The sequence below is a fragment of the Hypanus sabinus genome, chromosome 19, assembly GCF_030144855.1.
Source record: "Hypanus sabinus isolate sHypSab1 chromosome 19, sHypSab1.hap1, whole genome shotgun sequence".
Lineage (NCBI taxonomy): Eukaryota > Metazoa > Chordata > Chondrichthyes > Myliobatiformes > Dasyatidae > Hypanus > Hypanus sabinus.
In genome coordinates this window covers 52,785,985-52,808,816 of record NC_082724.1, presented here as the reverse complement: position 1 = coordinate 52,808,816, position 22,832 = coordinate 52,785,985, and the positions used below count along the sequence as shown (strand labels likewise).

Sequence of the window (22,832 nt, the reverse complement as noted above, 5' to 3'; positions counted from 1 at the left end):
TTCTTTGTTGCGAGAGAGTGCTGGGAGAATTGTATTCCTTTATAAACCAAATGGGGATTAATGTTCTTTCTTCTGAGTCTGTAAGCTTTTGTTGACGGGCTTTTGGGCAGATCGGCGCGAGGGGGTTGAGAGAGAGGATGCAATGCTGTAAGCTGGGCGAGGAACGGATCCCAAGCGGGGGTCCGAGGCCGGGAGGTATTCCGAGGAGGGGGGGATGAAGCTAGATGTGCTTGGTTGACCACTCGGAGGGTCCTGAGCTGTTTGGAGAGTCGAGGAGTTCGGAGGGTCCTGAGCTGCGAGTCGAGGAGTTCGGAGGGGATCGAATGGTGGCCAGAAGACTTCAGTAATTGAGCTCCAACGGTTGTGCACGAAGTGGTTTGGACTTTGATAAGTTTGGCGCCTTTTCTTTATTTTTTCTCTTCATATATACTGTATCGTTATTAATCACTTAGTTATAGTAACCTTTATAAATTGTACTCATTTAATCGCTTATGGTGTCCTGTCTGTTTTTGGGCGAGGCGGGGACATCACACAGCATCCGCACCAGCTGATTACCCAGTTTGGCGGGGCCGAAGGCTGCTCCCCCTAGACGAAACGAGCTGAGCGAGCCTGAGGCGACCCAGGGGGTTACAGATATAAAGCAGCTTCTTTATTAGACAACACAAGGTTCAGCAGGCATCATATGGGACAGACGCTTTCGGTAGTCTGTACAATTCCATATCCACAAAGTATAGATCATGCTTTCTTTTGAAGCTACATACATTCTTCACACCTCCCGATTACACTCATCCCATAGACGCCTGCAGATCTGGATTGCTATTCACAGATTTTGGGAAATGCATTGTTACAAGGAACAGAAGACTGGTGTCTGAAGCCATTAGCTAAGTGTGAATGACCTCAACCCAAAAACTCACACGAACACACCGATTCTGCACATCCACATGCCTGGTTGGGGTGGGTGGGATTTTGGGCTCTCCAGCCTTAAAGGATTCCCTTCTAAGATTCTAGAAAACATTGAGCACCAACTTCTTGCCAGGAAATCTGTTGCAAGCTTTAGGGCTGAGGTTAAGGAACCAGTACTTGTCTGTTTGCAAAACTAGTAACACTGAAACTCATTATCCTGCCACACTGAATATTCACTAATATTCAACAGAACTGCTCTGCAACAGATGCCATAGCATCAGTCGTGCACCTGGCCCTGACACATCTAGAAACAAGGACACACATTAGAATGCTGTTTCTGGATTTCAGTACTATCATCCCAGAGACCTTGGTTCTTGATGCTCCACTGCTCCTCCCTCTCCATCATCCTCAACATGGGTACCCCCCTCCACAGCTATGAGCTGATCCACTGCCGTACACTCTGTTCACACGATTGCACAGCCAAACAGCTGATCAATTACACTGTCAAGACAGTCGTTGAGCTCATCACTAACAAAGATGAGATGACCTTTAGAGAGGAGATGGAAGAGCTAGAAGCCTGGTGGCAGGAAAATAAGTTCTTCCTCAATGTCAACAAGATGAGAGATTGTTAGTGATTTCAGGAAAATTCACACCGCTAACACCCTTCACATTGGCGGCACAGCAGTGGAAAATGCGAGCAGTTTCAAACTCCTAGGAGTGCTCTTCTCACACAACCTCATGTTCCCAGAGAACATACCCCAGTCAGAAAGTTCACTACTGTCTCTATTTTCTGAGAAAGCTGGACTATGCACACAATACTCTCAGAGATTCCCAATATACTGCATCACTGTGTGGTACAGAAACTGCACTGTGTGGACAGTGGGCTCTACAAAGTACAACATAGCACCAGCCTATCCACCATCAAGGACATGTATACAGAAAGGTGTTGGGAAAAAAGCCAGTAATATAACAAAGGATCTCACCCACCATGCTCATGAACTGTTTATCCCATTCCCAGCGGGCAGGGATGAGACTACAGTGGGACCACCAGACTCAAATTTTTTATTAACCACCTGGATGTGGGGGTAGAAGGGTGGGTTGGCAAGTTTGCAGATGACACACAGGTTGGTGGTGTTGTAGATAGTGTAGAGGATTGTCAAAGATTGCAGAGAGACATTGATAGGATGCAGACATTGGCTGAGCAGTGGCAGATGGAATTCAACCCGGAGAAGTGTGAGGTGGTACACTTTGGAAGGACAAAGTCCATGGCAGAGTACAAAGTAAATGGCAGGACTCTTGGTAGTGTGGAGGAGCAGAGGGATCTGGGGGTACATGTCCAGAGATCCCTGAAAGTTGCCTCACAGGTAGATAGGGTAGTTAAAAGAAAGCTTATGGGGTGTTAGCTTTCCTAAGCCGAGGGATAGAGTTTAAGAGTCACGATGTAATGATGCAGCTCTGTAAAACTCTAGTTAGGCCACACACTGTGTCCAGTTCTGGTCGCCTCACTATAGGAAGGATGTGGAAGCATTGGAAAGGGTATAGAGGAGATTTACCAGGATGCTGCCTGGTTTAGAGAGTATGGATTATGATCAGAGATTAAGGGAGCTAGGGCTTTACTGTTTGGAGAGAAGGAGGATGAGAGGAGACATGATAGAGGTGTACAAGATATTAAGGCAAATATAGAGTGTACAGCCAGCACCTCTTCCCCAGGGCACCACTGCTCAATACAAGAGGACATGGCTTTAAGGTAAGGGGAGGGAAGTTCAAGGGGGATATTAGAGGAAGGTTTTTCACTCAAGAGTGGTTGGTGCGTGGAATGCACTGCCTGAGACAGTGGTGAAGGCAGACACACTAGTGAAGTTTAAGAGTCTACTAGACAAGTATATGGAGGAATTTAAGGTGGGGGGGTTATATGAGAGGCAGGGTTTGAGGGTCAGCACAACATTGTGGGCTGAAGGGCCTGTAATGTGCTGTACTGTTCTATGTTCTAAAAACAATTACTTCCCCAAAGCTGTTGGGCTGATTAACCCCTTCCACAACGCACAAGAAAAAAATGTCCTTGCCTACTTTCAGTACTTAGAACAGCAAGGATGGAACTCAAGCAACACAAAGTGTCTCTGTAATTTAATCTGTTGGTAACCCATTAACCCACCCATAACACCCCCCTGCCACCACTACTTTATCATTCCCTGTCAAGAATGTCACACTTTTGTAATGCATTGGATCTGCAATAACAATCATTCTGTTCTCCTTTACACTTGTGTACTGAAGAATGACAATCTTGAATCTCAGTTGTTTTGTCAATTCTTTATATCAGATTTGAAAGAAGGCTGATACTTGATAAGTTGCCCCCTCCACCCCAGAAAGCAATAATTCAAGAGAAAACCGGTGGCCAGAAAGAGAACACAAGCCATTGGTTCGTGACACATAAAGACGTCTTGTTTGAGTTGTAAATCAGCAAAGCTAATTTTATAATCAGATATTTAAGTGTCTGCTTGTCTTTCAAGTTCTCTGTAGTTGAAACATCAGCAGCATCTAGTAATCAAAGTTGACTACAAATATGCAGTACTCAATTAAAAATAAAACAAATAAATTATGTAACCTTAGAAGGCACTGTTGGAAAAATAACAGACTGAACTGCCATTATTTCCATGCAAATTTTCTCTTGCACTCATATTTTCAAAATGCAAGTAACTGGTATTATATTTTCCAAGAGATTTTGTCAGTCGTTTATATTCCATATAATCCATGGGTATTTCTTCTCAATGCATAAAGAACTGAGGACAGTTTCATCGCTTTCAGCCTAGCAATTTCCTTTACAGTATACAAGCCAAGTCCTGGGTGGGAATAGGTACAAATTCCTTTAGAAACCTGAAAGCAAAGCAAACATACATTATGTTTAGGTTCAAATATTTACTTCCAGTACCCTGCAAAGTAATTTTTAATGTTAAGTAGTAGTAAGAGCATGTACAAAGGAATTTTAGTTTTGTTGCATTTATAGTAAAATCTTATCTGCTTTCCAGCATTGTGAAAAAGTACCTGGCTCTCATCTACATTACTGCCACTTTGATGAAAAATTATCTAAGTACCATCAAGCAGAGCAGTAGTAAAAGGGCGTTTCTTTGTCTGGAGTTTAAAGTGGGTATTCTGAGGTTTGCTAGGGGGACCTCTGATTTTAATATAGATTAATGAAGTGGACAATTTTAAATAACCTAGAGATGTAGTGAACATTAAATGGAGATAATAGGATTCAAAAGCTTAGATACAAGGCAGATTGTAGAGTGGGCAGATGGGTGGTGGGTAAAATTTAATGGAGGGAGATGCAAAGGGTCATGTTCCAGTTAGAAGAACAAAGGGGCAATATAAATCAACACTGGTTCACCTGCATCTGAAGTGATTATTTCCAATTCTATGTGCTTCATTTCAGAAAAAGACAGGAAGCCCTTAGAGTGCAGAGAGGGACTTTAGTTACATAAATAGGCTTCAGAATTTGCGGACAGAGGAAGTTGCAAAGTACAGATAGTTACAATCATGAGCATAGCAATATTAGAAACTTTACACTGGCAGAAGGATTGAGGTCTAGAAATACTGAGGGATATGCAGTACATCATCTGGAATGCAGGGTGGAGCAGTGGCAAAAGGAATTTAATCCAGAAAAATAAGGTAATACATTTTGGGATGTCACATACCAGTAAGACATAGTAAATGATGGGAAACTCAGAAGTGCTGATGTACGGAGGAACTTGGAGTGCAAATTCATAGCTCTCTGAAAATGGCTTTATACACGGACAGACTACAGCAGTGAACAGAAGAATTGGGATGTCACATTGCAGCCATGCAACATGGTAGTTGGGCGCTACAACTCTGATCCTCCATAGACTTTCAGTATTTTAACCATTTTAAATTCTGTCCAGATTTTCAAATAGACATCAAGATTGTATGTGTGTGTGCGTACTATGTATGAAATGCACATTTCAGTAAGCTTACAACTTCTGCTTTTATCTTTGGAGCTATTACAACATAGGAAATATGAAAATTGTACAACTGACCCCTCTAGGTAAAAAGTATGGTGCATCAGTCTCTACAACAATCCGTTCCATTGGGATTTTTCTGACTGCTTCCTTGGTCACACCAGCAGATGGGTAGGTGATTAAGGCTGTGAATCCAACGGATAAATTTGGAAATTCATGTAGAAATGGTTCAATCACCTCGTAAGAGCCTGTGAAGCAATGCCTGCAGAACCAAATTAAAACACAAGCAAATGCAACAAAATTATTGTTTCTCACAGGGATGAAGTTTCCTTAAGTATTTTTTAAAATTCATCTTTTGCCTGGGAACATATATGCTGGAGAAAAAAATATATTGCCCTTAGTAAAACTCAACACCATGTTACTAGTTAAAAATTCACTTCACTGTGACATCTGTGCACCTCTAGGATCAGGAGTGTGGTTGTTCTCGTATCCTTGTTGTGCAGTCAACTTACTGCAACAGTTTATCAATCTTGAAAATATGGACTATTTCTGATTTTGGACAGACCACATCTGAGAAATGGTAGTTAGATTGTTCTAAACCTATGGAACATATCATATTCTGAAGTGGTTCTGTTTGCCTGAACATGTCATGACGAAATTTTCCACCGAACTTACTCTCTTTTTGCTCTGGAGGTGCTTCTCTCAGTCAGGGGTAAGTGCAGGAGGGTGTTTCCACCTCCCTCTGCTCTTTATACTCATTATTTCTCTTGGTCCAGACATTGGCAAATTTCATCAAATTTAAAGAGATAGGAATTGTTCTTGTATCAACAGAGCATATTGTAGTGTCAGTGAAGTTGTTGGGAAAATTCTCCATTGGCTAGTCATACCTAGTACAAACTATTGGGAGGTCATTCAACTTCAGGACCTTGCTAGAAGAGTTCCTTACCACAGTATAATAAGCTCTATTATAATCAAATATTCCATCAATCACCTTCTCGACATCATAAAGGCTAAGAGTGGGAATGTTTGCTGTTGATTGCAAGTTCAGTTCCATTCACAACTATGCTAATAAAGCAGCTGTATCTGCATGTTGCATGGACTGAAAGTTAATTATCAAATGTAACAAAATCTCTATTGTCCACCTGTCCTGGACATTCAATGGTATAGATAGTCATTGCTCAGAAACTTAAAAGGACCTGGACACATCAATAGCACGACACTATTTTGGGATGAGACTCTGTTGACTCCCAATGTCTTATAATAAGAGCATGATGGAATGCTTACTATTTACGAGTTCGGCCACAATAATGTCCAAGAACAAAACAGCATTTTGGATAGAACAGCTGCCACATTGACCACTGTTGTCCTCCACACCAAAGCATTGTGGCTTAAGTACAAACCACCTCGAGGATGCAATTCAGCAACTAACTATAGCTCTTTGTATCTTCTCCTAAATCCACCACTCTACTACCTAGAATGGCAGAAATAATTGGTAGAACACCATCATTTGCAAAGGTTCTTATTCCCTGTTTGGATAAATTTGGAAACTGCAGAAAGGATATAGACAATAGGTGCAGAAGTAGACCATTCGGCCCTTCGAGCCTGCACTGCCATTTTGAGATCATGGCTGATCATCTACTATCAACACCCGGTTCCTGCCTTGTCCCCATATCCCTTGATTCCCCTATCCATAAGATACCTATCTAGCTCCTTCTTGAAAGCATCCAGAGAAATGGCCTCCACTACCTTCCGAGGCAGTGCATTGCAGACCCCACAACTCTCTGGGAGAAGTAGTTTTTCCTTAACTCTGTCCTAAATGACCTACCCCTTATTCTCAAACCATGCCCTCTGGTACTGGACTCTCCCAGCATCTGGAACATATTTCCTGCCTCTATCTTGTCCAATCCCTTAATAATCTTATATGTTTCAATCAGATCCCCTCTCAATCTCCTTAATTCCAGCGTGTAGAAGCCCAATCTCTCTAACCTTTCTGCATAAGACAGTCCAGACATCCCAGGAATTAACCTCGTGAATCTACGCTATCATACCTGATGAAAAAGGTGGAGCTTGTCATTGAAATATTGGTTAAAATTGACATGTAACGGGCTGGAAGGCAAAGAGCTTATGCATCATATACACAGGGAAAGCACTAGATCCTTTATGTAACAGTTTATTCTGCATTCTGTTATTGTTTTACCTTGTGTTACCTCAATGCACTGATGTGCTGAATTGATCTGTATGAGTAGTAATAAGGTTTTCACTGTATCTGGGCATGTGTGATAATAATAGAGCAATTTACACCTGATACACAGTAATATACCCAATGGAGCCAATGAGCATGTATATATATTAACAATAAAATAATCCACCTGACCACTTCTTCTTGTTTCCAATCCTGCACTATGAGGAATAGGTCTTGCACAAATCTCCAGAATGTTTTTAATTCTGGAAGTGTTCTTTAAGACAAATTTCCGACAGCCAAACAAAAGAAATACAAATTACCTACAAATTCCTTATATTATGTACCCTATAAAATATGAAGCCTCAAGACCATTTTACCATCAGGGAAACATAGCTGAATCATTGGTTGATAAAAACACTAAATAAAACTAAAACACAAATATAATGACCTTTTACCTATGAATTTTGTAGTCCTTTGGCACGTTGATTTTCATTATCTCAAAAAGATCCTGATCAGCGTCCCTGCAGTGGATAACGAGTGGCTTTTTTAATGCCACCGCCAGTTTCAGCTGCCTCTCAAAGACCTGGCATAAACAAAAACCTAATTATTTATAAATAATTTTTCTCGTATTCATTTACCCCTTCCCGCTTACCACTCCACCTTTGTGTGAGTACCTGTATTTTATTGATTTATTTATAACCTGATTCTAATTGTGACATTTAATTTTTTAAATTCATGGATTAATGGTGTGAATTTCAAGAAAACCGAATATTTAATGGCTTTTGAAGGACAGATTTTAGCAAATCTTATAAGTCAGCAGACAAATTCACTTGTTGATGAACAAGTTGTCCCACTTGTTTTTCCACTTACCTGTTTTTGTTTAGGGATGTCTGTTGTACACTTGTATGAATAGTCCAAACCCATCTCTCCAAAAGCAACAGCTTTTGGGTGTCTCAGTGCTTGGATAATTGTGCCTTCTTGTACATTTGTGTAGTAACGGGCAAAATGTGGATGACAGCCAAAAGCACCCCAGACAACAGGGTCTTCCAGTAAACTTTCCCATAACTTTCCAAGAACTAGATGGCGAGGGTCACAGAAATCGGTGATACAGCCATGAAACTCAGCTGGAAACGTGCTGTCATAAACTTTCATAAACTTTGCAAAAGTCCCCTTAAAAGATAATTTAGAGTATAAAAAGTCCAAATGACAATGTGTATCCACAAAGCCTTTCCTCTGGTAATTCAGTCCCCAGTTATGGTCCAAACATTCTGAATCTTCAAATGAAGAGTTGAAAGAACCTTTACTAAAATCCATGCTATTGCTATGATCAAACTGATGTGAGTAACTTAATGACTCAAAAGACAAATTATTGCAAGTAGCAGATGATGAGCCTTGTGAACATTTTTTTGAATGTCTTGAGGAAGATTCTGTTTCATCGTCACTAAGGTTAAGATAACAGCAGACATCATTAAATCTGTTGGTTAATGAAGGTCGCTGAGGTGTTTCAGGACTTGAACAATGTTTTGAACCTGGATAGGAAGGTGTAGAATACATGAAAGATGGTTGTATGATATTTTCGGCATTCGATGGTGTACCAGATTTGGAACTTTTCAAGTTAATCACTGGACTGGAATCTTCTTGTGAAAAAGTAGCTATTACAGCAGTATCTTCAACATCAGACCAGTCACTTCCAGCAGATGCATCATCATCAAAGTTCAGTGTCTATTTTTTTTTAAAAAAAAGAAGAGATGTCATAATTTTGACAAAATCAAGTTCAAAACAAAATAGAAATATGCAAACAGCTAAGGCAATACATTTGTATTTCAAGAGGTGAATATACACTATACTTTTTGGGCTTCAAAAAATTAACCACTGAAAACAAAAGATTAAGTCATAATAAGATTTGCTTTAATATCTCTGCAACTATCTGCTGACTAGTAATTGGAAAATAGAGAAAATGTCTTTGAACAACCGGCTCAATGAAAACAAAGAAAATATACCTTCTACTCATTCACAGGCAACGTTCACAAAATATAAATATTTTTGTAAAAGAGTTAAATAGGATAAATTAAAATAAATTAAAATGTTGAAGGATCAGTGGACAGAAGTAGCTGGCTTCAGGCAAAATTGAATTTTACCCCCTTAACCTGAAAATAAGAACTCCCATCAAATGGTTTTTCATTGACTTTTAACAAAACATTAATTAACAGAATACACACCATGGAAAACATTCTGAAAAGTTAGTTATAAGCAAGTAAAATAAATATCTTTCACTCAACTTGTCTGTGTGTATCCATACACCACAAGATTCCAATCCCATGCGCTTGCCCTGTTCTAAACTTATATTTTCATTCAAACACCTATTCAGTGTAATACAAGACAGTCTGCTTCAGTCACTGAAACCCTAGTAGCATATTCCACCAACCTTTCTGTCAGGTCAGTTTCTCACTCTTACTTTTCTAAATCTTGCATCCTATCTTTTTTTGCTCTAGACTTAGCCCCTTATTTACCATGTCCCATATTATTTTTAAATACCCATCAGACAGTGTTGAAATCTCCTACTAGTGGAGGATTTTTTCTTTTATATTTCCTCACTTAGGTAGACTTCTATTTAATATTTTCTGCATCCTTAGTATTCCTTCAATATTCTTTATTTGCAAATGAAGTCAGAAGATTTGTATAGATTTATAACTCACAATTCTTATAATTTATACTTTGTCATAAAATTGGTATTTCATTAAAATGTCGAAGGCTTTTGTCTTTTTCCACTTGGCACACTGCTTTTAAAATCATTTGAACCCCAGCTCACACAACAGCTCCCTTCTCATCCACAGCACTTAGATGTTTTTAATTATGATTACTAAAAAAAAGGGGAGATAAGCCAAAACTGGATAAGATCAGTTGCAACGAAGTGGGGAATTCAAGGAAATGTCAAATAAGTATATCCAAAAACAAATGGACACCCTGAAAGACTGGAAAAGGTAAAAATGTAATTTCTAATTACATTTAAAAGTACCTGGACATACACCTAGGAATGAGGATCAGTCTGAATAATTTTCTGGCCAGCCTAAAGATGATGGGCCAAATGACCTCCTGACTGTAAATATCTATAATTCCCCATACTATCTCCCAGCTACTGGTATTAGGCTCAATTTGTAATTATTTTTTACCCATTTTATCACCCCTCAAGGTCCAACCCTGTGAAGTTGGAAATGTGTAGGGTTGGCCAACAAGGCTCTGGTGATGTTGTATAGGCCAATTCCCTGTAACAATGGATTATGGAAACAGTGATGATCTCCAACCATACCATTGGCTTCAGAGGACAATGGAAATAGGAGGTCATCAATGTCCTTTGCTCCGCTAAGGGTCCAAGTAAGTAAGAACTTTACCATTTTATCATTCATTACTTCATAACCTCTTGCAGTTCTTTAGCTAAACATTTGGAATTAAATGTATTGTTGGTGCTTACTTTCATAAAAATGGTTGCAGGTTGAAACTAGATGATACATACCAGATAGCAAGAGTCTTTTGTAATACTTATGAACATTTTCCTGAAATCTCAGATTCTTAGATTCAAAAATAACATATGCAAAACAATTGTTCCAATTAGCTCTGAAAAGTATACCTCTATCACTATATAACATTGAGATAAAACAAAGTCTAGATATGAATACCTTGTAGCCAACGCTCTCACTTTGTGGACAATCACTGCTTCTTTGTTTCATATGTGTCTTAGCATTCACAGTTACATCTATAGATACCCGTCTTTCACTGGCCTTTAATCCAACATTCCATTTTTGCTCCACAAAATTATTTTCAGAATCATTTTCTTGTTGTTGATTGCTATATTGAGAACAAACCACATGAGATGCTTCCCGATAGCTGTTTTCTTCAGTTTTCTTGCATTCTTTCTTTAGATGTTTAGCCGATCCAGCCAATATCTCCTCCGAACGATCACTGTTTTTGGTACGGCAATGCTGATGTGCTTTCTGGAAATCTCTACCAATTGCTTCTGATATTGCTTTAAGGTAGAGAACCCTAGTACCCTGTGGTGGCACTGCCTTCCGAGCCTTTGGCTGAATGACGCTGTTGTCATCTCTGGTCTGAAATGTAGATTGAGAGCTTTGTTTTGTGGATCTACTTAATGCTGATCGACATTCCTCTGCTTTCACATTCTGAAATTTAGCATTAAAAAGTAACATTAATAACAATGCAAATAACAAAGAGCAAGTAACAGGTTTTTTTTAAAAATAGGGATTTTGCTTGTATGCATTCAACCAAACAGAACATCCTTCAGGTACTTTAATATATATAGTGCAACCTTTGTTAATCATAGTTAGAGTTGTCAGCACCTTTTATGCTATTCTTTTATAATCCTAAAACTTTCAATTTCTCATGCTAACTAATCTTTTTGTGTCTGATGTATGAAAAAGTGTTTTTCAAATGGGGCAATGAAACTGTCCAGGCTCCTTGCATATTTGGGAATACACTCTGATAAAGCAAACACGAATTTGGCTTCTTTCCCCCACCCCCCCAGAGACTTGGTGAAAACTTTCAGAAATGGTTACCAGCACTTCACAACAAAATGGTGATGATTTGTGTGCTTCATATAACATTTCATTGCTCATCACATTCTTGTTTGTCCAACAGATGGGGCACCAATGATGGAATCAACTATGGGGTTATTACTTTCTTAAAAAAGCTGTACTGAACATATTTGCCATTCACTATGCTGTAAACAACCCAAGTGATCGGCTGCACAAATCATTAAATACTTTTATCACAGAGTTAAATAAAATCAAGTCCCATACTCTCAACAATTTTGAGAGCTTTATATTTAGAATGATGAACATTTTAATTGTTTGCTTTTTGCACACACAATTCAGATGGTTCTCAAAAGGAAATTGCCTGAGACTCTTTTTGAGACGGTAATAAAATGCTTTGAAGACTCAAGCGCTTCATTCAATAATCAACTCAATAGTATTAGGCATGACATTGCTTATTTGTCAGAATTATTGGCAAAGTTTAATTATATCAATCTTCAATTGCAAGGAAATAATGTGAATTTAATCAAAGTCAAATTGGTCATCTCCACCTTTCTGTCCAAGTTAACCTTATATAAATTATTGCCATCACAATCTTTTCCAATTTCTGAGCAATTCTGAGTTGGAAGAGAAAGAAGAGAATACCAGATGATGATCTTTAAGAATATTGTGCCCACCTGGGTAAGCTAAATAAAGGCATATCAAAGAGATGTTAGGGCCTTCGCTCAATCCAACTTCTGGATTAGATAATAAATCTGTTCTTGAACACTTGTAATGAAGAATTAACAAGGATGGAGGAAGAACTGATCTCGCAACAAAATGATTTTGAGCTAAAGCTGAAATTTAAAAAAAATCATATCAAGACTTTTGGTTGCAGAAAGATATCGCTGAACACTATCTGCACTGTGGAAAAAGGTCAAGCGTTCTTTATTACTTTTCCAACATATATTAAGTGGAGCGCAGTTTTGGTGCAGTCACCCAACTTCTTTCAAAGCAATAAAACTGCAAATTACTGAATGTGGAGATCTGAGACGCATTCTGAGTGACATTCACCCTGATGTTCAGAAGCAGATATCACTGCACCAAGCCTGTGCATTTCATTGAAAGGGTTGGACTACTAATGTACACTCTAAAATTGCTGATGAAAACTATTGTTTTTTCAATTAATTAATGAAATAACTTTATTTGTAGCTTTGAATGGATCTGAAAAATTTTTGCAATTATTTGTTACTGCTTTCAATTTGCAGTTTCCTATTTTCTTTTACTATGCATTGTAAATCAAAATTCTTTATAGTTTTTATGTAATGGCCAGAAAGGGAAAGGGGGCACTAGGGCAGTGGCCAGGAAGCCAAGGGGGTGGTAGCCCAAAAGTTTAGGAACCACTAATCCAAGATAATCCTAGGCAATAATGGCTTTATACTTAATAGCCCTTCTACTCCTAATTTCTTTCAACAGTTTAGTTTGCTTTCCATAGGCTTTGCTCATTCTCATAGTAATGCTGTAAGCTAAGGGGAATGCCTACTAAAAACATGTGACTGGTTTGCACAAATTGTGAACTCACTAAATAGTTGTGCAAACATTGCTATATCATTTCCATTGACTTTACAACTGGAAAGATGATAGAATGCAGTAAACTGTAAATCATTCAGCAATCAACTTGCAGGCAATTGAGTTCTTTAAATGTTTGTGGTAAGGAGTTTCTCTTGCTGGTTAATACATGATCAATGTACAAGTGTAAAAGACAGTATAGGTTGGAGTGCTGATCTACAAAGAGGCAGCAATGCACATGAAGATCAGAATTTTCCTGTTCTTCATAACTTAATGGACAGGTGCTAGTTCCATCAGTCAGTGAAATTAATGTTAAACATGGGAAGATAATTTGTTTCATAAGTAACTCATGTCAGGACTATTAAAAAACAACCCCTGATGCTGATTTGGTGTTTAGAAATGTACTTTCGAAATGGTAATTGAGATAATAGCATTACAGTTAACCAAATCTTGAACAAGAGCTTCAGAGCAGGAAGAAAGCTCTGTCAAGTTGATCTTGGGTTGTAGCTTAAATTGGCCAACTCGCTTTCCTAGAATGCAAATGATTATCAATGACATACAACTAATTGTATGATTAAATTATTTAAAGTCTGCCATGCACAAAGTTATGAAGGCAGTTTGAGAAATTGCACAAATGAAAAACCAGGCACTAGGTGGAGATACAGTGCCACCCAGGGAAGGACATGCACATTTCTAAACACAGGTTTGGAACTGCATGACTGCTGGAAATGTAACATATGACAGAAAAATCATGTATTTTTACCTTGCATATAATTTATTTTTCCTAGTCATAAGGGACTCAGACATGGACATCACATTTCTGAACAATTTCCATTAGCAATAAATTACACAAGTTATGCAGCTAAAATCACCAGATTGCGAAAAGAATTGTTCCAGTGGTGCACACCTTTTCTTAAAATAGAGGGCTAGATTATACTGTTTGGAGAAAAGTACAGCCTTTCTAGATTGAATTCACACAAAAGTATTTTTTATTTGCATTACAGTACTGGTCACTGACAGTTTTCTAGCAGGAATCAAACAATCTTAGATAAATTTTGCAGCCAAATCTATTCCCACACTTCCCCCCGCCCCAGTGTAACTGCATTTATAGCAGAAACAACAAATCACTTCAGACAATCACAGATGTGAAACAAGTTAGCCATACTGAGATTCTTACCTATGCATTTGCTTACAAATGCCAGCCTAGTTTCTGTTTAGATTGCTATGAATCAACAAGTCAATAACAGTTTTGTTGTTTAAAATGCATGAAATTATGACTTGTTTTTTACTTGACAGCACAATTTGCACAGTCAGGTTTAGTCTTTACAAGTGCAGACAATTGACAAAATTTAATTGTCTGCTTATTTGATGCATCTGATAACAACTAAATCTAAATTCCACACCCAAGATTGGTCTTGTCAAATATGCTACACATCCTGCATTTAAACCAGTAAATTTAGAATATAACATTAAAAAAATCAAGAGCAGTAGCAGGCACGTGTGGTTTCCTTCTGGTGTTCCTTCCCCCTTCTTCTTTCTTCCATGGCCTTCTATGTCTTTCACCAATCAACCTCCCAGCTTATCACACACATCTGCTCTTACCAGACCCACCGACCAGCCTACCAGGGACAGCATTCCTCTTGCCCTCACCTACCACCCCACCAGCCTCCGCGTCCAACACATAATTCTCCGAAACTTCTGCCACCTCCAACAGGATCCCACCACCAAGCACATCTTTCGCTGCTCCCCACTTTCTGCTTTCCTCAGTGATCACTCCCTACGTGACTCCCTTGTCCATTCATCTCTTCACACTGATCTGCTTCCTGGCACTTATCCTTGCAAGCGGAACAAGTGCTACACCTGCCCTTAAACCTCCTCCCTACCATCTAGGGCCCTAAACAATCCTTCCAGGTGAGGTAACAATTCACCTGTGAATCTGTTGGGGGTCATTTACTGTGTTTGGAGCTCCTGGTGTGGCCAGCGAAATGTTCCCCATGCCACTGGCTGCAACACAAGCCCAAAGCATGATCAATCCAGCTCTGTGCTTAACAGTTGGAGAGGGGTTCTTTTCTCCAAATCCTTTCCTGCGTCCTCACCACAAAATTCAGCACCAGAAGTTTGCAAAGGAACATCAAACAAGCCTGATGCACTTTGGAAACAAGTCCTGTGGACTGATGAAGTTAAAATAGAACTTCTTGGCCACAATAAGCAAAGGCATGTTTGGAGAAAAAAAGGGTGCCGAATTTCAGGAAAAACCTCTCCGACTGTTAACCACAGGGGTGGATCGATCATGCTTTGGGCTTGTGTTGCAGCCAGTGGCACGGGGAATATTTCACTGGTAGAGGGAAAAATGAATTCAATTAAATACCAGCAAATTCTAGAAGCAAACATCACACCACCTGTAAAAAAGCTGACAATGCAAAAAGGATGGCTTCTACAACAGGATAATGATCCTAAACACACCTCAAAATCCACAATGGACTACCTCAAGAGGCGCAAGCTGAAGGTTTTGCCACAGCCCTCACAGTCCCCTGACCTAAACATAATTGAAAATCTGTGGATAGACCTCAAAAGAGCAGTGCATGCAAGAAGGCCCAAGAATCTCACAGAACCAGAAGCCTTTTGCAAGAAAGAATGGGTGAAAATCCCCCAAACAAGAATGGAAAGACACTTAGCTGGCTACAAAAAGCATTTACAAGCTGTGATACTTGCCAAAGGGGGTGTTACTAAGTACTGACTATGCAGGGTGCCCAAACTTTTCATTTGTTGTTATTTTGAAACTGTAAATGACAGAAATAAAAAAGTAATCTTGCTTAAAATATTAAAGAAATGTGTCATCTTTAAAACATTATGCCTTTTGGAAATCAGGTCATCTTCTACTCGCTTAGCTATTCACAGTAACAGAAATTTTGACCAGAGGTACCCAAACTTTTGCATGCCACTGTATGTACTTCTTCACTGGACAACAAAGATTTTGCTTCCTGTATATCTTTAGGTGTATCTTATGAAATTTGGGCTACTGATCATGAAAATCACCAGGAAATTTCCCTATTCCACACCATTTTTTAATAAACATGTTTATTATTTCAATTCATAATTCAAGTCAATTAAAATGTTGCCTACAATATAATCCAGAAAGTTTCCTATTTTGTCCAGGCATGCTTGGGCATGCTTAGGCTGCTGCATGGTAGGACAGGTTATAGTAATAATTATTGTGTTCAGGATGGAATTTGCTATCACCGGGCACAAAAATTTCTATGAAGGATTTTGATAAGCTTCCCAGAATAACTGATGCCAAGATTAAGCAAAGCATTTTTGTTGGTCCACAAATCAAACAGGCCATCAATGACAGGCAATTTGACGAATTTCTAGTGGGACCAGAGAAAATCATGTGGAAGGCATTCAAGGAAGCTGTTGAAATTTTTCTCAGCACCTACAGAGCACCAAACTACATGCAGCTGATTGAAAGCATGCTTCAAGCATATAAAACCATGAAATGCAACACATCACTAAAGATTAATTTTCTGCATCCCCATTTAGACTTCTTCCCTGCAAATCTTGGTGCTGTTAGTGACGAGCATAGTGAAAGGTTTCACCAGGACATTGTGGTCATGGAGAAAAGATACCAGGGCAACTGGAATCCATCAATGTTGGCGAATGATTGTTGGACACTTAAGTGAGAAGCCTCAATACAAATGAAAATTATTAACGAAATATTTTTAACTTAGTTGAACTATTACAAAGCATCAACACCATCATGCAATCAAACATATTATATACAATAAAAGTTAATCTGTTGTTTCTCCAAACTCCTACGTGATACAAGTAGTCTGAAATAATGTGTTCATCTTCAAGCAGTCTACCATAAACAAAAAATTTTGAGGAAGCAATTGAAAAAATTTGTTGTCCTGTGTAATAAATTTACTTTGAACTTTGATCACCTAAGCACAGACAGCCATGAAATAAGGGAATGAGGTAACCCTAACCCAAGGGTCGGCAACCCGCGGCTCCGGAGCCGCATGCGCCTCTTTGATCTCTGTGCTGCGGCTCCCCGTAGTTTGTTAGTTTTTGAAATGTAGTTCGAAATTTGAAGATTATGGTGATCTTGTACAATCTAAAAACGTTGTGGAGACCCCATTTCCTGGCACATCCGAACCGGCTCACAATTAGCCACCGTTCCGGCTAAGGGAGATAGCCTACGGGGGTTTGTGAGTACGTGTCTTTTGGAGCATCCGCGCCCACAGGGACGGGTTGAGGGAGGCTTTAAAGCAAGGCTGTTTAGTTCGAATAAAGTTACCTTTGACTGCAGTGTCTTTATTTTAGCGCTGCATGTAGCGCTACACCGCTACAACGTGTTTTTTATCGCTATTAATATACATCACCACTGCCAATGCCTGACACCCGCCAGTGCGCGCTTTCTTTTAATTCTTCGATCCAAGGTAGGCTACCTATGGAGTAACCTTCAACCCAACGTCTTTTTTTCGGAGTTCAAAATGTTTTTGTTGCATACAGAAATGTAATTTCGTTTTCTCTGCAGGAGTTCATCAATTTCATAAATGCAACACATTATAGTTTGTTTATACATAGCATAAAGGCAAAAAAAACTGTTGTATGCAGTGTTATTTCATTTTAAATGTCAAACGGGTTTTGTGGCTCCCAGTGTTTTCTTTTCTGTGGGAAATGGGTCCATATTGGCTCTTTCAGTGGTAAACGTTGCCGACCCCTGCCCGAACCCATCCACAAAACTCACTACATGTTAGACAGGGTCATTAAATTATAACATTTTAAATGATTAAGATAGGCTGTATTAATCGTAAACTCAGATTAATAGAGCATAGAAACAGACCATTTAGCCCAATCCATCCACGCTGATCAGTGGCATTATCCATTTTAATCCCACCTTCCAACCATTCGTTCATAGTCATCCATGCCTAGGCAATTCAAGTGTTCACCTAAACACCTCTTCAATGGTCTTAGTGACACAGCTTCAGCCACTCTCAAGCCAAGTACATACTACTTTCTAGGTGAAGAGAGATTCCACCCCCTCAGGTCTCCTCCAAATCTCTGCTCACTTACCTGATGTCTAGTTTTATACACCTCTGAAAAGGGGAAAGTTTCCCTACATGTACCCCTCATGTTTCCTCACTCCTGAGAGAAATGACCCATCTTCTCCAGTGTCTCTTCATATCAGAACTGCTCCATCCCACACACAATCCTGCTGAATCTCCTCTGTACCCTTTCTATTGCTATCACATTTATCCCATTGTATGCTGATCAGAAATCCATGTAGTGCTCCTGTTTAGGTCTGTTCAAAGTTTTAGAAGGCTGGAGCGTAACCTCCCTACTGTATTCAATGCCCTGACAAATGAAAGCCAGTATCCCATAAGCCTTCCTAATCACTTAACTACCTGTGTTCCACCTTCAAGGATCTATGGACTTGAAACTCATGCCCCTCCATTTCTCAATACCTTACCGTTCCTGGTGTTTGTCCCAGGCTCAGAAATAGTTGAAAGCGCATCACCTGACACTTGGATTAAAACCTCAACTGCCATTTTTCAGCCCGTTTCACCAGTACATCAATCTTTCAGCTACCTAAACATCCATTCTATCAACAACTCCAGCAATTTTGTATCATCTGCAAATCTCCTGATGTCTCTGACTTCAATTTCATTCAGATATAATTCAAACAGCAAAGGATCCAAAACAGAACCTTGTGTGACACTAGTCACATGCATTCCATCAGAATAAAATAATCCTCTACCTTCAAATGTCTCCTACTGCCAAGTCAATTTTGGATCCAATTGCCATCTTGACATGAGGGACTTGTCAAATGCTTTACTGATCACTTATATGATACTGCCTTCATCAATAAACCTTGTTATCACCTTAGAGCCATGCTTGCCATCTTTGATTAGCCCTACCTTTCAAGTGATCATTTATTCTCTCCGAGAAAAATTTCCACTATCTTCTGCACCACTTATGTTAGGATAATAGGGCTTGAGTGCTCGGTGGAGGGCGCATATGCTTTTCTTGCTGGTGGGGGAGGGGAAGTTGTTGCTTTGCTGCTGCTTATGCATGGGAGGGGGGCTTTGGGTTCTAACATTTAACTGACTTTCATTCTTTGGCGCACTCCTGTTTTCATGATGTTTGCAAAGAAGGATTTCAGTAAGTATATTGTACACATTTCTCTGACATTAAATGTACCTATTGAAACTATAATTATCATGCTTTATCCTGTTGTCTTTCTTGAGAAGGGATAGCATGGTATTTTCATTTGTATAAGATTTAAAAATCTTAAATCAGAAGTCTTCCCTTGCGTCCCATAACAGACTGGCATAAATCCCATTCCGTCCTGGGGAGTTTTCCACCTTTAACCCCATTGAGGCATAAAGTACTTCCTTAATTATGAAGAACTATGATTTGCCTTCATACGAAGGGGATCTGAACTAAATGTTAGGACTTGCAATCCAGCTGCCCGCACTGGAGTCAGCAATGGCTGAGTAGACAAAAAGACCCTGCGAACCAGCTGCAGGCGGTACATCATGCACCAATGAACTATCCCATCTCACATCACAAAAAGGAACTCATCAATTTAATTGTGTACATTTACAGGGATTATAGGTTTTGTTTCACCTACCTGATAGGTGATTTTTTTTTAAGAAACAAATCCTTTTGCACATAATGTTAAGTCCAAATAACTGCAACCATCAGATTAATGCAATATGGGTTCATAGCTCTTTAACTACAAAATAGAAGATGATACTGTCATAAAGTACCTTATCAGGCTCCACCATCACAGATCTTGACACAAAACTTCGTCGATGGTAACTTTTGTCACTAAATGAAGTTTTTTTCAGTGGATAACACCTTTCTTGTTTATCATAGAAACTGTGGCCTCGTGAATGATCAGAGTTTTCAGAAGGAATTATATTTGATGTGACATTCATTTGTTCATTATGGATATCAACTGGCTGCTGTCCTTTGCCAGTTTTCTGAATGATCTTCCTTGTGTGATCACATCCTAAGCCGCCACTATCATCTGTTTGGTCCTGTTGGAGCTGAATTGTGTATTTCCTGTATTGTAACGGAGAGGCAGTGATGGTATCATCCCTGAACATCTTTTGCTTCTGACAACTCGGCCTCAAAGCTAGTTCACTGCAATAAAATAAAATCTTGGTTATCAAGCATTCAAAGACTCTGATATAAATGAATGACTTCAGCATCAATACAAAGATAGCAAACACACAGGCAATTATTCACGATCACACCCATATTCATTGTCTATTTCAATGGATATAATATGGACAGTGAAGCTGTTTGCAAAAATTAATGACATAGATCCCCTGATCATAGACACTATATACTTCTCTAAATTCAATAAGGATTTTTTAAAAAACTTCAGATGATGTAAGTCTGCAATGAAAAACAAAAATGCAGTAAACATTCAATAGGTCATGAAGCATCTGTGGAAAAATAAATGTATCTGAAAGAGGTGAGAAAGAAGGGTACTGAAACAAAGACTGTTCTGGGGGCCGCAGAGAGGCATAACAGCCATGTCATAACTTGATCCTGACTTCTGGTGCTGTCTCCATAGAGAGACAGTAGAGCTTGCACTTTCTTCCTGTGCAATTCTGTGGGCTTTTCCTGTGTTCCTCCCGTATCAAAGATGTGGGCTGGCTACGATGAGTTGTCCATATGTACTGAAGAGTGTTAGAATTTGTGTGATGGGCATAAGAAATGAGTAAAATACATTAGTGCAAATGTGGATGCTTGATGGTCAATGTGGATTTGGTGTGCTGATGGTCCTGTTTCTGTGCTGTATCTTTCCAAATACTCCACAAATGAACAGATATAGGTGGGCCTATGAGAGTTCCCATAGCTACTTCCTTGATCTGGTGAAAGTAGACCTGAAGAAGTTCATCAATGCAAGATCAAGTCCAAGTATGTGAAAACATGTGTTGGTGGAGAGAATTAAGACCATCTAAGAATGGAATTGAAGTGTAAAGTGTTTGTATGTCCATGGTAAAGATGGACCAAATTGGCTCAGGAAGTTGAAAAAGGCCAAATGGCGGACAGTACAAGACATACTATATTTGTATCAGATGAAAAAGGATGGAATCAAATTAGGAAGAAATAAATTTGATGGAGGACTAGATGGTGTTCTCCGAAAGTCCTGCTCGTGGATCTTGATTATGACATCAAGCTAGCCATACAAGGATATGAGATTATAGTGCTGGAAGATATAAAGGGAAGATCTAAGGAAATATTACGGCTGATATTGATTAATGGGGTAATGGTCTACATGGAGATGAACTAGTATCTGAAAGATGATGCTTGGCCTCCTGCAAGAAAGAAATAATTTCAAAGTGTTATACTGCCAGTAAGTTTGAAGATGGTACTTACTTGGTCCTGAGTGAATGCAATGCTGTAAGATCAGAAAGAGATAGGGTAGAATGAGCAAGGGATGTGGAAAAATCAAAGAGGTCAATATTGTGTCAGTGATTAGTAAGAATAGGTCTGAAGAAGAGACCAGGAAGATGATCCAGGTGAATTGGGAATTCTGGAGAAGGACATAAATTAACAGTGATATGTTTTTATCTACAATGGCAAATGAATGCCCTCCAACATCAATATGTCCTTGGCTACGTAGCATTTTAGCATGTAGGACCTCCAAAACATACACTATTACTACTGTCTCAGATTTTGCAAAGGAATCCCTGTCTCATTCCTCTGTGTACTTGAATTCTCATTGCTTAAGCCTAAATTGTACATTACCTATCGTTGTTCTTATCCAAGGTGTCTCTCCTCATCCTCACTTCCCCAATACCTTAGACAATCTTAACTCATAACTGCTATTTATACTTGCTATCTTTCCCCCCAGAACACCCTCAATGTTCACCTGTACAAAACTAGTAACCTACACTCTTACTCAGTCTTTCTCATTTTCCCTTTATGCTTACTTTAAACCTCCATCTTCACTTTGAACATCATCATACCCCAGGCCCCCGCCAGCATCACCTCACCGCTCCTGATTTCCGCTCCTTGAATTCAATATCAGTCTCATACCCCAAAAGCACCTCCTCAGACTTGCTCTCACTCATGGGGACCTCCCACCATACATCACTCCTCACGTTAATTCTCTCCTCCCCATTAATTCTGCCCACCCCACCCCACCCCAGCCACGCAGTGCAGGCCATGACACCCTAAAGCCCATTTTGGAGCTCGTCATTCGCCTCTCATCTTCCACAGCAACCTTTTCCTCACCCTCGCACTTAATTGGGACAACACGTTTCGCGCACCTTCTCTCCTCCAGCCCCAGCACGCACACCTTCTCTTTCCTACCCCGACCTGTCCTCCCCTCCCCCGCACGCACCCTCTCTCCTACCCCGACCTGTCCTCCCCTCCCCCGCACACACCCTCGCTCCTACCCCGACCTGTCCCCTCCCCTCCCCCGCACACCCTCTCTCCTACCCCGACCTGTCCTCCCCTCCCCCGCACACACCCTCTCTCCTACCCCGACCTGTCCCTTCCCCTCCCCCGCACACACCCTCTCCTACCCCGACCTGTCCTCCCCTCCCCCGCGTGCACCCTCTCCTACCCCGACCTGTCCTCCCCTCCCCCGCACACACCCTCTCTCTCCTACCCCAACCTGTCCTCCCCTCCCCCCGCACACACCCTCTCTCC

The 22,832-nt window shown here is 39.9% G+C and overlaps 1 protein-coding gene across 2 annotated transcripts; it reads right to left on the bottom strand.

Moving 5' to 3' along the window:
- Positions 1-3,320: 3,320 nt before the first annotated feature.
- Positions 3,321-22,324, bottom strand: tatdn2 (TatD DNase domain containing 2). Of its 2 annotated transcripts, none has more exons than XM_059944415.1 (7): positions 22,109-22,324; positions 19,925-20,303; positions 10,731-11,231; positions 7,927-8,778; positions 7,512-7,639; positions 4,953-5,136; positions 3,321-3,774 (listed from the first exon to the last, which is right to left on the bottom strand). In XM_059944415.1, exons 2-7 carry the CDS (start codon positions 20,264-20,266, stop codon positions 3,634-3,636), a joined length of 2,148 nt encoding a protein of 715 aa, XP_059800398.1. In that variant the 5' UTR covers positions 20,267-20,303; positions 22,109-22,324; the 3' UTR covers positions 3,321-3,633. The 2 variants fall into 2 exon arrangements, with proteins under 2 accessions (XP_059800398.1, XP_059800397.1); XM_059944414.1 differs by lacking the exon at positions 22,109-22,324 and adding an exon at positions 21,924-22,098.
- Between the last annotated feature and the right edge of the window lie 508 nt (positions 22,325-22,832).